The sequence below is a fragment of the Cervus elaphus genome, chromosome 20 (assembly GCF_910594005.1).
Source record: "Cervus elaphus chromosome 20, mCerEla1.1, whole genome shotgun sequence".
NCBI lineage: Eukaryota > Metazoa > Chordata > Mammalia > Artiodactyla > Cervidae > Cervus > Cervus elaphus.
In genome coordinates this window covers 44057321-44072888 of record NC_057834.1, presented here as the reverse complement: position 1 = coordinate 44072888, position 15568 = coordinate 44057321, and the positions used below count along the sequence as shown (strand labels likewise).

At 53.0% G+C, this 15568-nt stretch overlaps 2 protein-coding genes across 5 annotated transcripts; one reads left to right on the top strand and one right to left on the bottom strand.

Annotated features, from left to right (window-relative positions):
• The first annotated feature begins 1174 nt into the window (after positions 1 to 1174).
• Positions 1175 to 6552, top strand: NUDT17 (nudix hydrolase 17). Of its 2 annotated transcripts, none has more exons than XM_043875962.1 (8): positions 1175 to 1380; positions 1542 to 1728; positions 1957 to 1982; positions 2134 to 2226; positions 2482 to 2580; positions 2794 to 2930; positions 3326 to 3473; positions 6000 to 6552. In XM_043875962.1, the coding sequence occupies exons 1-8, from the start codon at positions 1189 to 1191 to the stop codon at positions 6024 to 6026; spliced, it is 909 nt and encodes a 302-aa protein (XP_043731897.1). In that variant the 5' UTR covers positions 1175 to 1188; the 3' UTR covers positions 6027 to 6552. The 2 variants fall into 2 exon arrangements, with proteins under 2 accessions (XP_043731897.1, XP_043731898.1); XM_043875963.1 differs by having other exon boundaries at positions 3321 to 3473.
• PIAS3 (protein inhibitor of activated STAT 3) lies at positions 3742 to 14014 on the bottom strand. 3 transcript variants are annotated; one of them, XM_043875958.1, is made up of 14 exons: positions 13831 to 14014; positions 10786 to 11203; positions 10542 to 10626; positions 10254 to 10304; positions 9921 to 10011; positions 9074 to 9208; positions 8766 to 8871; positions 7979 to 8052; positions 7676 to 7836; positions 6236 to 6369; positions 5987 to 6155; positions 5717 to 5850; positions 5450 to 5487; positions 3742 to 4908 (listed from the first exon to the last, which is right to left on the bottom strand). In XM_043875958.1, exons 2-14 carry the CDS (start codon positions 11198 to 11200, stop codon positions 4642 to 4644), a joined length of 1860 nt encoding a protein of 619 aa, XP_043731893.1. In that variant the 5' UTR covers positions 11201 to 11203; positions 13831 to 14014; the 3' UTR covers positions 3742 to 4641. The 3 variants fall into 3 exon arrangements, with proteins under 3 accessions (XP_043731893.1, XP_043731891.1, XP_043731892.1); XM_043875956.1 differs by lacking the exon at positions 13831 to 14014 and adding an exon at positions 13114 to 13262; XM_043875957.1 differs by lacking the exon at positions 13831 to 14014 and adding an exon at positions 12983 to 13000.
• Between the last annotated feature and the right edge of the window lie 1554 nt (positions 14015 to 15568).

Sequence of the window (15568 nt, the reverse complement as noted above, 5' to 3'; positions counted from 1 at the left end):
AGGATGTGTTGGGGGACTGTAGTATAGAAGTAAAGGGGGAAAGGGCTAGGCAAGAAAGGAAGCAAAGAGAAGTGACACAATCTGTATTTTGAAAGATAGGGATTTACCAGGTGAAAGGGGGAAAGACCCCAGAGGGAAGTAGAGCGTTTTTTAGGGGAACCATAAATAGGATATGACTAGAAAACGGCCTAAGTCCTGCCAGAATTGGCAGGCAGGAGCAAGGACTGGTGGGTCCTTGCTGTGCTGCGGTAAGTAGCTTAGCTTATCCTGAGAGCACTGAGAAGCAAGATGAGCCGACTTGTATTTTGGAAAGATCACTCTGAACTGTAGAGAATGAATTGGTGGGGGCAGGACTATTTCAGTTCAGTCACTCAGTCATGTCCGACTCTGTGACCCCATGGACTGCTGCACGCCAGGCCTCCCTGTCCATCACCAACTCCCAGGGTTTACCCAAACTCATGTCCACTGAGTCGGTGATGCCATCCAACCATCTCATCCCCTGTCGTCCCCTCCTCCTGCCTTCAGTTTTTCCCAGCATCGGGGTCTTTTCAAATGAATCAGTTCTTTGCATCAGGTGGCCAAAGTATTGGAGTGTCAGCTTCAGCATCAGTCCTTCCAAAGAACATTCAGGGCTGATTTCCTTTAGGATGGACTACTTACAGACTTGTAATAATATCTCGGGCAGAATATGAGGAAGACTTGAACTAGGGCACTGGAGGCTAGAGATTAAGACACGGATTTGAGAACATTTAAGGAGGTAGAATCTGGTGGACTTGGCTGCCATTTGAGTGAAAAGAAAGAGAAGGTGTCAAGAATGTTTCCTGGGTGTCTGGCTAAGAGATGTAATTAATCCGAGGTGTTACCTGCTAGCACAGGTGTGCAGAGTGCCCTGGAGAGATACTTACATAGTTCCACCCTTGACTGGTGGGAAATGACACGTGAGTCCAGAAATCACTCAGTCTGGGGATCATTTTCCTAAACAGAAGATGGGAGGACAAGAGGAGCTGAGGATTTAGAGGCGTTCCACTTTGTCATTTATTTATTACACTCCTGGATCATCCCCAAGGCTCTTCCCTAAATTTCCCCCTGGGCCGTTCCGGAAGCCCGGCTTCCTTCCTAGCCGGCGGAAGGCTCTGAGGGGAAGCGCTACTGGGCCACCAGAGGGCGCCCAGCGCGCCGGAGCCCGTGATGGCGGCGGCACGGGTGCTGCTACTCCTCTCCGGGCGCCCGGAGTCGGTGAGCTTCGCGCAGAGTGTGTGCGGCCTCCTGGGCGCCGGGTCGGGGCTCGGGCCGTGGCCCACGCACTGCGGCCTGAAGCGCGGACAACTGGTCCTCTCGGACAAGCCTTTCCCAGGCGCGTCGGCCAGGCTTCCGCTCCAGGTGGGGCGGAGGGGACGCGATGGGGCGGGTGAAGGGCCGAAGGAAGGGACCGGGAGCCGGCGGGAGCTGGAGGCGAGAGGCCTGGGCCGGTCACCTGCCTCGGGCTCCTCCAGTTCCTTGTCTCTTCTGCGATGTTAACCCCAGTGGCTCCCTCCCGCCAGCGACCCCCTTTCTGCCCTTTTGCGGCCCTGGACCAACAGCCCAGGGCTCCAGGGGTCGAGCTGCCCCCGAATAGTCGAGGTGTGGATCTGGGTGTGGCGGTCATTCTGCAGTCCAGCGATCAGACTGTCTTGTTGACGCGAAGGACAAGCACCCTCAAAGTTTCGCCCAACCTCTGGGTACCGCCAGGTGAGTGACTGGAGAAGGCCCAATGTCCAGGAAAGAAGTCTGCCTCTACCCCACAGTGCTCTTCCCAGTCTCAGAATGACAGAAGTAGGCCCAGAAGTGTGGCAGGTCCCTGAATCACAAGGGGCTACAACTGCACCTGTGCCCACTGGAGGAGGGGGCAAGCGTAGTGAGTGGGGGTCCCTGGACAGGAACACTACCTTTCACCTACTGGTCCCACTGTTGTTGCAGGTGGGCATGTGGAACCTGATGAAGAGGTAACCAATCAACCCAGCCAACCTGCACCCTCTGCTGAAGGAGAGACCCTGTCTGGGACCAGGCTGGAGTGTGGGCTGGGGGAAGGGCAAACACAGGACTTGTAGGAGCCAGGCATTGGCCTCTCTGACCTCCTATCCTCTCACCCTCCAGCTGCTGGATGGGGGGCTTCGAGAGCTTTGGGAGGAAAGTGGACTCCAGCTGCCCCAGGGCCAGTTCTCCTGGGTCCCTCTGGGGTTATGGGAGGTGAGACAGGGGCCTGGGAGTGGTTCCTTCCTATCTAACCAAGAGCACATAATAACTACTAACCCACCAAAGCCCACAGAACAGCCCGACTTGCCTTGACCACAGGGGAACTGATGGAGTGTGGGTGGTTTGGAGTCCCCAATCCCATGACTCTTACCCACGTCCCTCCTATACCATTTCTACTCTCCACTTCCTCAGCTGCATTTTCAGTCTCAAAAAGGGACAGAAAGTTCTCTTTTTTATTTTTCTTCTTAGTCTGCCTACCCCCCTAAGCTGAGCTGGGGTCTCCCCAAATACCATCACATCGTTCTCTACCTACTTGTCATCTCCCAGGAGTCACAGCAGCAGCTCCAGGTAGGGCTGGCAAAAAGGAAACGGGGCTGAGGAGGCCCAGACTGGTTCCAACGATGACTAAGGTGGGGGGAAAGTCAGAGATAACCACGAAATACAATAGCCTCTCCCCTGTCCCTGCTCCAAGTCTCTCCATTCCACCTGTGGGTAGGCTGTGATCAAGAACAGGTCTTCCGAGAGAGGCCATGACTAAAGGATCAACATGTCTGGCCCCAGGCCCGGATTCAGCCAAATGCAGGAGAGGTGAGTGCCTTCATGTGGCTGGGACCAGACATAGCAGCTGCAGTGGCTGCCACAGAGGATGGGACAGAGACCCCCAAACATCTTCCCCAGGACCTACCATCTTCTGTCCCGTAAGTAGGAACTTCTCCCTATCCCTCCAACACATAGACATTGAGAAGTTCACCTTCTGTCTCCTCCTCAGGGGAAGATACGTGTTGTGGGGGGAGATTTAGGGAGGGAGTTGGTCAGCTGATAATGAAGAAAGCACATAGATCAAAGACACTGCCTATGCTACTCCCAGGGGTTCCTGTCTAACTGGCTAGCATTGAAGACCTCCCTGGGTTTCAGTCCCACACTCTCATTGGGGGCAAGTCATTTTACCCTCCTTTCTGTAAAATGAGGTTAACCCCCCCACCCACCCCTCTCCTGTGGTGGTTGGAGGATCACATGACCTAATGGATATGGAAGCGGGCCTGGCTAAGCCACAAGGCCCAGCCCAGACAGGAGCCGTCATTCTGCAGTGCAGTGGAACTAGCAGAGAATGGAGGAGCCCAACCTCTGGCCTTACCCACATCCACCCTGCTGCGGACAACGCCAGCCACGGCAGACCGCAGAGAGAGGGTCAGCTCTGGGACCAAGTTTGCCCTCACGCTCTGGCTGCAACATCTGGGCAGGTAAGGATGAGGAAGGACATAAGGACTCCACGGTGTTGGGCTGAAGGGGCTAGTGTGCTTATGGGCTTGGGGAAAAGAAGGGAAGAAAGAGCAACTGCCCTGGGAAGTCCTCAGTGTAACATCCCTACCATGAGGAAGTGGAGCTCACCTGGACCCAGGGCCAGCAAGGGAAGAACAGAGCGTGGACCTCCCTCCCCACCTCCCCACACGAGGGATCTGGAAAGCCGAGTGCTTAATCCCCTCCCCAGCCCACCTCCGTGACACTCAGAACATTCACAACCTTTATTATGAGTAAGAACTTTGCTACAACTGTGAAAATAAAAAGTAAAATTACAACATAGATCCTAGGCCCCAGAGGAGCCTGAAAAGGGAGACAGGAGAGAGCACAAGGATGCTCCCCCCTCCCAGGAAAGGTGCAGAATGAGCCAGACCTAACCCCAGGGCCACCAGCCTTGAGAAGCTCAGGCCCCAGGCTGGTCAGCGTAAGCAACGTTGTGAACTTAAATATATAAATAGAGACCCAGGCAGTCAGCCAGGCCCTTCTCCCAAACGCCTGGGGATCTGGGCTAAGGCCTTATCTCCTCCTCAGTAATACTGGGCAGTAGGAGGCAAGGAAAGTCATCTTTGGAATATTTTGGTTTTTCTTGTTTACGCACAAAATATCTGCAACCCAAAATAGAATTCTCCCTCCACGTGTCTGCCTATCTCAGTTACTCTACCTGTCTGTTTGGCCAAAGAAAACGGAATGGACGTGAAGAGACAATGGAGTGGGGAAGGAACAGAGCCGGCTGTGGGGGCTGGGAAGAGAGGGCATCTGGAGGACACGAGAAAAGCCCCCTCCCCACAAGGCTCAAGACAGTCAAGGCTGAGGACTCAGCCGTTTCCCCAACTCACGTCCCATCCCATCTGCCTCCCACTGCCTAGGTTAACGGACCCAAAGGAATGTGCTGGATGTCAAAGAACGTTTCCAAAAACGTTTCCAAATGTCCTTAAAAAGAGGTTAAATATTAACCCTTTGGGTGCTAGCCTCATCAGGCAGAGATAAGGCCAAAAAACCAGTGTCCATGAAGGTATTTCTGGCCTTTGACCAAAGCCCCCTCCCCACCCCAAGGGGTCAGAGCGGCCAGGAGTCTAGACTCCACAGCATACTTGTTCAGTGTTGGGAGACTCAGTCCAGGGAAATGATGTCTGACCGACAGCCAGTCAAAGAGGGACCTGAGGGCAGGGGTCCTCCATGCCCCTCCCTTAAGGTCCCCCCAGGGGCCACAATGCTACTGACACGGCCAGGAGGGGGTGCCGGCGTGGCGCTGCGGTGAGAGCTCCCCAACGTGGGGGTGAGCGGGCCCAGGAAGTGGGAAGGGGTCCCTCGGTACTGGAAGAAGTGGCCCAGGGCATCCTGTTCATCTAGTGAGGTGATGACGGAGGGACCATAGTGCTGGGAGGAAGCAAGAGTGTGGTGTAAGATTTTATCCGGACCTTCCTTACCCGCTTCCCAGTCACTTATCTCACAAATATCATATGGGATAAATCAACCCCTCAGAATCCCGAAGAGTTCTCTGAGAAGCAGGAGAGCGCTCCTCTGACTCCTTCCCCCACATCCCCACACCCCATCCCTCTTCCCTGCCCTGAGACAGCCCCACCAGCTTGGCCCTGTGGGCGTCTGAAATGTGTGGAATGTCCGGCTAGGGCAGTCACGGTGCTCAAGTGCACATGGGTTGGGGGCAGGGTAGGGGGTGAGCAGACAAGAGCAGAACTACCCAAAAACTAGAGACAAACAGTAAGTAACGCGACAGAGGAAGACATGGGTGAGAATCTGAGGACGTCCCAGGCGGGGCCTCCGAGGGAAATAAACTGCCCGTACCACCCCACCCTTCCTTCATGAAGAAGCCGATTTAGGTCTCCCTGGAAAATGAGGAGCCCCATCAGTGCCTAGAGAGGAAGCTTCAGAGATCTGAGGTGGAGAAGGGACTGCTTACCTGACTCTCAGTCTGAAGGAAAGAAAATAAATCTAAACCTGGTAGGAAAAGAAAAATTAAAATCAGCCTCCTATCTAAACATCACACAGACACAGACACACACACACACACACACTCACTCTCTCTCTCTCTCTCTCTCTCTCAAAGTTCCCTGGATTGTAGCCCTTTGCAAAAGAGCCAAAAACCTTTGAAAAGGAGCAAGGATTCTGAACAGGTTTGGGGGAGGACGTGGTAGTGCAGGGCCCCATGCTGTGACCCAGGTCATACCTTGGATATCAGCCCCGAGAGGGAAGGCAGGCGGGTACTCATGTAGGGGGAGACTGGACAGGAAATCCCCGCCCAGCGTGCCCACAGCAGGGCTCCGCAGCACCGAAGAGGGCTGGTGACCAGATGTTAGGACTCTGTGAGGGAAGAGGTGGAATCACAGGTGCCCTCACCCAGTTCAGCATCCCAAGTCCCCTCTCTGCCCCAGGGTTTGCGCATTCCTGATTTCTCCCTCTGTGCCCTGTGCTGTAGATTCAGTCTGTTTCTTCATACCCTTTGCTTCCAGGTAGAGCCGGGATGGCAGCTGAGGTGACAGGACAGTGCTTCTTCGTCGGGGGCAGGTCCTCCTCGTCTGAGGAGCTTTCTACTGTCAGGTCAATAACTTCAACCTTCTTCTTACTCTCCGATGGATTGCCCTCTTGGACTGGGCTATACTGGAGGCCTGTGGGTGGTAAGAAGACTGTGTCTCAGAGAAGAAGCCACACAAGACTTAGCTCAACTGGGAGACAGGGGGTCACTCACCATCCAGCCCATACCCTGGCGGGGGGCAAACCTCAGATGCCTCCTTCTTGGGTTTCATTGGGCACCAGGATCCATCTTCCATGAACTGGATCTCATCACAATCCGAGCAGGAATTAAGAATCTCCATGAATAAACTGGGGGAGAGGAAAGATGGGAATTCATGTGGTTGGGAGGTGGCTGGAACAGTGGCCATGGAGTTCTAGGACTCACCTTCCTGAACCTGTTTCCTCATCTGTAAATTAGGGCTGTTATCCACTCTCCTGACCTCTCTGGGTTGTTGGAATCAAAGTAAGGTATATAAAGAAAGTGAAAGTGAAGTCGCTCAGCTGTGTCTGCCTCTTTGCAACCCCATGGACTATAGAGTCCATGGAATTCTCCAGGCCAGAATACTGGAGTGGGTAGCCTTTCCCTTCTCCAGGAAATGTTCCCAACCCAGGGATCAAACCCAGGTCTCCCACATTGCAGGTGGATTCTTTACCAGCTGAGCCACAAGGGAAGCCCAAGAATACTGGAGTGGGTGGCCTATCCCTTCTCCAGGGGATCTTCTCGACCCAGGAATCAAACCAGGGTCTCCTGCATTGCAGGTGGATTCTTTACCAACTGAGCTATGAGGGAAGCCCAAGGTGTACAAGAGAGCTGTGAAAACTTTAAATGCTAAGTTTTAAAAGAAATACATTCTAAGAAATCTGTTTCGTGTGCTACTAGGGACAAGACAGAAGGCGCAGAGGTACAGAACACTACGAAAGTGTTAGCCACTCAGTCGTGTCCCACTCTTTGTGACCCCATGTGACTGTAGCCTGCCAGGTTCCTCTGTCCATGGGATTTCCCAGGCAAGAATACTGGAGTGGGTAGCCATTCCCTTCTCCAGGGGATCTTCCTGACCCAGGGATTGAACCCGGGTGTCCTGCATTGCAGGCAGATTCTTTACCATTCAGAGCCACCAGGGAAGCCCTCTGTACAGAACTCTATAAACCACCTCAAAAAAGGCACTGGTAACAAGAACCATAACAGAGGATCTGAAAGAGAGTTAAAACTTGCTAGATCAGCACATCCAGGCCCTCAAAAGAACCTGACTGCTATGTACAGTAAGACGTCAGGGGATTGTTCTATGTAACAGTTCATATACTTGGCTCTGCCACTTATTTACAGTATAACTTTGAGCAAGATACTCCATCTTTCTAAGCTTCAGCTTCCCTCACCTATAATGACAGGGTTATTGGCATCTCACAGGATTCAATGAGATGAGGCATGCAAAGTTCTCAGCACAATGTGTAGTGAGTCCTCAATGTTGGGAAGATACATAATATTTATATAAAATAGACCAGTAAGCGGGTTCAAGGGAGGGGAAGTAATTTAAAGATACGGATTTATATATGGGGCGGGGGGGCACTCCTAGCAGATATTCTCAGTAAAAGGAAGCAGAATGTAGAATGGTCCTACCCGTCAATGATAAGAGATTCATAGGGAGCTTTCTTGTCACACACAGGACATGTCCACGTTGGCTTCTTCTCATTCATCTGTAGATAAAGGGCAGCATCGAAGCTCTGCAGGTGGGCGCAGGTGAGGGCACGACAAGGGACAGTCAAGCGCATCTTCCCCAGCTGAGAGAGACAAGTTCTCTGGTCAGAGTCCCCATGTCCCAGAAAGCTTTCTGCTAACTGCCCTACAAACCCTCATCTGCATCCAGAAGTTCATCCCACCTCTCCTCCCCCTTCTCCTCCTTCTCCTGTCCCTGGTACCCACCGGGCACATGAGTGACACCCGGAGACTCGTAGTAGCCACCTCACTGTCCGGGTCAGCAGTCAACTTCTCCTTGACTGAAACAAGAGTGGGGCCAGAGCCGCAGGGTCAGCAAGGCTGGAGAGGCCTGGGAGATGCTGAAGCCAGAAGCAGATGGCCCTGGCTGAGAAGTAGCTGGGGAGAGCGCCTTTGGGGGCCCATGGGATATCATATGGGGGTGGCCTGGGACCTGCATTATGAAGGCTGTGGGGGAAGGGCATCTCCCAGTCCCTACAGATGCTTAATCTTTAGCATCTTTGGCAGAGACGACCTAGACACTCAGCAGAGACAAGCTAGAGGGAACTGAAGTATCGCCAAGAGGGTTAGAGTAGATGATACTTAAGACTTTCTAGGGACTTCCCTGGTGATCAGTGGTTAATACTTCATGTTACTGCAAGGGGCACGGGTTCAATCCCTGGTCAGGGAACTAAACCTGCATGCCATAAATAATTAAAATTTTAAGTTTAAAAAAGACTCTTTCTGGTATGGAGAACCCATATTCCAACAGTTAGGGTCTGTGAGGTACAAAGCAGATGTATAACTGGGAATGCAAGAGTGTCACTCAATGCCTGGAATGGCCCCACTTTTCAACCACAAAGACTGGTTAAGAGGGGGTACCACAAGGGTGAGAGTTCATGTAAAAGGTAACAAAGTAAGTTGTCACAAGAAGGGTGTAAGTTTAACTATAAAGACCAGGGGGCCATGAAAAACTGGATCTGGGTTGAAGGAAGAGGGACAAGATGTTACTCACTCAGTGCCCGGGAGTGGTCTGGGTTCCGGATGCCCTTTGCTCTGAGTTTTTGTAGCAGGGTCCCTGCCGTCAGCTGCCTCACCAGGTACACAGACAAGGAGTAATTCTACTTGGAGGTGGGGGAAACAATTAGCCTCTGCATTGTACACGACTACCACCACCTCCACTTTGTCACACGAGGGCCACAGACAGCAAGTTAAGGGAGAGAGACCCACAAAGAGATGGATGTTTCCCCAGCCCAAGACACTTAATGGTTCCCTCTCATTCCCTGCGGGCTTCTCCAGGCTCCCTGCCTCAACCATGCTCACCCGTCCAAACTCAGACGACCAGTTGACCACGATGGTGTTGGGAACAGTGGCCGAGAGACGAGCCAGGGGTGTGATGTTGATGGGGCGGCTGGGTCTCTTGGGTTCAGCCCCGTTCTTAGTAGGGGGAAGGTAACCCTGGAGGAGATGGGGGACAGACTGGTCAACACATCTTGTCTTAGGTTACTCCCTTTCCAGAGAAAAGGTCAGCTCACTCTCTGACCAAGGAGATGGGGGCCCATTCAGTGACTCAAAAAACTGGGGCACTATCTAGGGTTGGGAGTGAGGTTCATTCCTGGGGGAAAAGGAGAGCTTATTCACTGACCAAAGATAAAGGAAACTGCTCACTGCCTTCTTAAAAAGGAAGAGTAGGGATACCTGATTTCTTCTAACCCTCAACTCTAGGATCATCACTTCTGAGAATCTTCTGAGTCTTTGGGTTGAACTAATATCCCTCCTGATGCTGGGAAAGATTGAAGGCAAAAGGAGAAAAGGGTAGCAGAGGATGAGATGATTGAATACCAACACTGATTCAATGGACATGAACTTGGGTGAATTCTGGGAGACGGTGAAGGACACAGAGGACTTGCATGCTATAGTCCATGGGGTCGCAAAGAGTTGGACACAACTTAGTGACTGAACAAGAACAACAATGTCCCTCCTCTGAGTTCTAAGAGAACCTTTGTTCAGCCCTATCCTAGTTGTCACTAGACTATATTGATTCAGGCAGTAAACTGAGCACCTACTATGTGTCAGGCACTGTGCTAGGCATGTCTCTAACAGATGTGTAGCTAACATTGAAGAACTGAAACAAGGACAGGGTGACTGTGAGAAGAAGAAGAGCATTTACCGGCAGGGGGCACAGTTTCCCATTGACCTTGACAAAGAGGTTGGGGGGGAAGTAATCTTCCTGGGGGCAGCTGGTCTCACAGAGACAGAACCTGGTAACAGATAAGAGAAGATGAAAGTGTGGGAGGCAGTTTCTGGAACAAAATCTGACAGAGAGAGGTAGGCAATCTCAGAAAATCAGTCAAGGATATCTGTAGCCTTTAGCTTCCAAACAAGAACTCCAGGGCTAGGGCGGATGTGGACGGAGCAGGGATATCTCCTAATAGGAACACTCACAGCCTCACTTTGTTCCCACCCTCAGTGGGAGTCCTGCTGGGAGACAGCATCAACTCACCTTAACTGCACCTGTATGGTATAATCACATTTGGCTCCTGGCAGAACCTCTCTGAAACAGGGAGGGAGGAGAGATGTCAGTATGTGGCCCCTGGCGGGTAGCACAGGGGTGAACAGATAAACAGAGAGTTACATGTCCAGGGGATAGAGATGAGACATACAAGAGAATGAGGGAAAAAACAGGTGCAGGAAGATGGTGAGGAGGGCAAAAAAGAAAAGAAGAAAGTCAGAGAGCAGAGTCTCAGGGTAACCACCCAAGGATGTGCCAGGAGGACTCAAAGAGACATACCTGGAAGTGAGAATCTGCTGCACTTGCTGGGGGGTGAGGGCAAAGGTGAAGTGCGCTTCCTCGAACCGCTGGCTAGAAGTGGATGCTGAGGACACAAAGGGGCAGTTACTCCCAAGCCCATGCCCAGGTGGCCACAGAAGTGGCCCCTATCCCAGCGTGCTGATCCCACAGGACGAAAGCCTTAGAAAGGCTTAAGGAAGAGGCAGGGAGGCCAGGAAGACCCAGGGACCACAAAGAGCCATACCGAGGGTGGTGGGCCGGATGAGCTCCCCGTAGATTTCATAGAAGGGCAATGGTTTCATGGTAACGTCAGGATGCACAGGCTGGGGCAGAGGAGGGTGCATGTCCACTTCACGCTTGGGGCCCAGCAGGGTACCAGGGGCCAAGAGGGCCGGGGGGATGGGAGCCAGAGGACCGGGAGAGCCTACAGGAGGGGTTCCAGGGGGCAAGGAGAGCAGGGAAAGATCAGAGGGCCCCAGGGTCTTGCGGGGAAAGCGTCGGCGGTAAAGCTCTTTGATCTTCATCTGGACGCTGGGGGCACAGCTGGACTTGAGGAGGTGTAGGGCCTTGGCCAGGAGCTCGTGTTTCCGTCCACTCTTGTTCCGGCCAGCAAAGCCGAGGAGCACCTGGAGCTCAGACACCCGGAAACTCATCACCATGTGCTGTGGAGATCAGAGAAGCTTGAGGATCCTACCTTGCACAGGCCTGTCCTGCCAAAGACACGGGCTGAGCTATTCGGTGGGCAACGCACTTTCCCTCCAGCACGGATCTGAAAAATGCTCTGCAGCCAGTGGATTACTGCCACACTGCCTACCGAGCCAAAAGGACATCTAAGTCCCATTCTAGCAACCCTCAGGTCACCTCTCCACTAACCCCAGGCTTGAGCAATCCTGTCTCCCCATCCCGTGAGTTGACCAGGTGGGGGCAGGGTGCATGCCACCCTACACCACACCTCTGAGCCCACTACAGCCTCCTCCCACCTCCCTGCCTTGAGCCTGGACCCTCCTCTAAGCCGCTTATCTCCTCTCCTGCTCTTTCTTAGACTCTCAGACCCATCCTAGCCTCCTGGGAAGAGGACAGGAGATAGGGAGGAGAGGGAGAAGAGGATTCAGGCCAGACAGCCCCGCAGGGAAGAAAGGGGCCAGGTGGCTGGAGGATTGTGCCTCAAAGTCAACTCCTCTCCACACCTCAATCTACATCAGCTATTTTCCCCAAGCTTTTGTGGCCAGGTCAGGGTTCAATGCTCATAACTTCCCAAACCTTTTCTTGGTGTTATTTACATAACCACTCACCCCTCAGTCCTATTTTTTCTGGGAGAGAAACAGGACCAAATCTTGGGGTGAGGGGTTAACAGTGAATTGTGGAGTCCAGGTATTCTTCCTGTTTACCTGTTTATTTCATCTGCCAGGAACTAATAACCTGCTTCTCCTACCCAGAGAAAGTAAGTGATCCTTCCCTTCCTCCCCAGGGGTGGGAGAAACAAGGAGAAAGCTCTAAAGAGAGCCCCTGGAAGAATGGGGAGAAGGTAAGCAGCCCCTGAGCCAGACTGCAGAACTGCACGCTCTCCTAGGAAGCTGGAACCAGTGACTAGACCTCCTCAGGCCTTCCCATGACTCTGGTTCCATTTCAAAAGGCAGAATAAAGCCAGGAGGCAAGGGGGTGAACCCCGTGGTTTTTAAAGATTCTGCGAGATGGTTATCCTCAAGATTCTGGTAGTGGTAAGCTCTCCGCTTACAGGACTCACTTCTGTGAATCTCCAGGAGACCCTGCCACGGGCTGATCTAACTAGTCATCTGCAATTCTTATGGAGGCATTATGGCTTTGGGCCCCTTTTGAGGAATAGGATTAAAAACTTGCTCCTCTACCTTTATCCCCATCCTTATCTCCTTGGTCCTGTCTTTATTTCTCCATTAGCTTTGTCAAGAAATTCTCCTTTTCAATCCCATAGTCTCACACTTCTCTCTCTCTGCCCAGAGATACCGACTCACTAAGAGAGGACCTTCCTCTCAGCCTTCAGGATGCTTCTGCCCCACCCCTTCGATCTATCCGTACAGCCCCGCCCCCTAGATCTCAGCCACCTACTGGTACTTCCCAAGGCTCGGATCCCAACAGCAGCCCCAAAGTCCCTATCCTCTCAGCGCCTTTCCCCCAGGAGCCTCCCGGTAATCGGCCCCCCAGCCCCATTCCCATCATCTGCCCCCTACGGTCACATCTCTAGGCCTCGATCGACTCGCCCGCTTAGCCTCTACAGCAGCTTTTCCTCCCCGCCCGGCCCCTACATCTGCCCCTACTACCAAATCCGACTTCTACCCCGCGTCCCCGCCCCCTGAGCCTCGGCCCCCAGCAGCTGCAATTCCCCTCGGCCCCACCCCTACATCTGCCCCGCGGCCCCGCCCCCGGAGCCCAGCGCAGCCCCTTCCTCGCCCACAGCCACTTCTCACCATCCCCAGCAGCCAGTCCCCACCACGTCTCCGGCCCACACCCGAGCCCTCAGCACCCAGTCTCGGTCGCTTCCCAGACTCGGCGTACAGCCGGGCTCAGTCCAGATGGGGATGGGGGAGGGGGCCGGTACCTTTAATTCGCCCAGCTCCGCCATCTTGAGACATCGCAGGCGCCCGAGCCCGAGCCGGAGCTCAGGCCCAGGGACCGGCGCACAACTCTCCACCCCGGCGCCGGCCGCAAATGCCGCCTGCTCCGCCCCGTCCGGCCCCCTACACCTCCCCTTCCCGGCCCCGCCCGCCGGGTTTCGGACGAACCCCAGCCTCAGCCCCTCCCTCCACAGCCGGACCCAGCCGCTGCACGTCTTTGGCCGCGGTGCCAGACCCATAGACCCTGAGGGAGTGTGCAGTCCGAAGGATCGCGGGGTCCCCGGTGGCATGGGAGAGGAGGTGAACCCGAAGTGCCTGGGGGAGGGGGGCCTTGCCACGCCGGAGTCGGGAAGGGATGAGCTTTGAGAAAGCCAAAGATACTTGGGATATGGAGGGAAAAGTCTCGAGAAGGGCTTAATCTCAGAGAAATGGGGGAGGGGAGAGCGAAGTTGGAGCAAACCCCCTCATCTCCCTATCTATAAATTTAACCAGCCAAATTCAAGAGTTCCACGAACTCGGGAAATGGCTGAGATCTAATCCATTTTAGGGACTCTATGGAGTCGTAAATAGTTTGTTTCAAGACGGCTATTCTCAATTCTTCACCCCCTCCCCCCCCCCCACCGGTTACATTGTATCTCCTGGTCCCGCGGTAGGACTCAAATTCGCCAGCAAAAAAGTTTCGTGCGGAGAGTGGGACTTACCAGCACAGTTGCAGGGAGCGGGGAGGGGGCTCGGGACGCTCAGAGGGTGGGCTGGGGAGATGGGGGGGGAGGGGGCCCGGCGCCGCTCCCAAGGTCTGCACGGCTGGAGGTCGGTCCGGCAGCTGGACGTTGCAGCCGCAGCTCCGCCCGGGCGGGAGCTCAGCCCGGCCCAGCGCTGGGGCTGGGGCCGCCCCCTCCTGGATGAGCCCGCCAGGACAGCGGAGAAGTGGGGAGGGGGCGGAGTCTGAGACGGGAGAGGGCGGGACTCTGAGTCTGCGGAGGAGAGATTAACTCCTCCAGGGAGCGGATGGGAGAGACGTTCTTGGATCTCATCATTCTCACTACTGTTCTGCAAGCAAACCCTTGTATGCGTTTTGAGTGGAAGTACGCTGCAAATAAGACGGTGTGGGCCAGAAATCCGATCGCTTAAAGAGGTACCTACTTACAGTGAGTCTCTCCCTACGGGAAAGAAAACATGAGCTGCTAAAATCCGAAGTGTACCTAAACCCTACCTCCACCTGTGGTCCCCTACTTCCTACCTCAAATACACAGACTGTCACCAGAGACTTAAGAGCTTTAATGTAGTTGAAGGTGAATGGAGGGGAGGTTTTCTTTTTTTTTTTTTTAATTTTTTTATTAGTTGGAGGCTAATTACTTCACAACATTTCAGTGGGTTTTGTCATACATTGATATGAATCAGCCATAGATTTACACTTATTCCCCCATCCCGATCCCCCCTCCCACCTCCCTCTCCACCCGATTCCTCTGGGTCTTGAGGGGAGGTTTTCTTACCGAGTAAGGGCGCTTTTTCTGCCTCTCTGTGAACTGCCTACTCTCCTTCCTCCGAAGCCATAGACCTTCTCAACTAAGCTAATCACTCGCAGACAGTTCCCTTGAAAATATGAGAGCGGTTTACCCAAACTAGGTATTGGAAAAATACACAGCATTTTGTACTTAGTTGGTTGGGACCTAAGTGATAATGTCATTTTTTCAACAAATATTTGATTACTGTTCAAAGATTGTTAGGTGGTGAGGACATAAAATCCTTGCAGGAGTTTCCAGTCTAGCAGCAGCCAGATGGTTAAACCAATAATTGGCATACAGAAAGAGTACTTTAGTAAATAGTATGAATAATCCTCTCATTTTGCTTACTTTCAATATAACCCTTCCCATGAGACCCCAAAACTGTAAGATTGAAGCCAGCCTACCAACATCCCCCGGTACCTGCTGAACTGGACCCTGCCCAACTACTTTGTGGATTTTGTCCCTAGAGAGGATGCCTACCCTCTCCTGACATTCAGGTTCTTTCCTTGCTGCTCTGCTGCCAGCAGTAGTGGAACCTCAAGCTCAAATATTTGGTTCTAAACCCCACCTGCTCCCTCCAACACTTGAGTTTTCATCAAACCCTGAGCTCATTTTTTTGTTAAGTCCTCTATATCAAAGGAGGAGAAGGGGACAACAGAGGATGAGATGGTTGGATGGCATCACCGACTCAATGGACATGAGTTTGAGCAAGCACCGGGAGATGGTGCAGGACATAGAAACCTGGCCTGCTGCAGTCCATGGGTTTGCAAAGAGTTGGACAGGACTGAGCAACCGAACAACAGCAACATATCAAAAGTTACTGTGGACTAGTTTATATCTTCTAGAATTTTCAGTGGTTTCAGGGGAAGAATAGGAAAGATTAAAAAAAAGAGAGATGGGGAAAGTCTTTGGAAGTGATGGGTATGTTCATCAT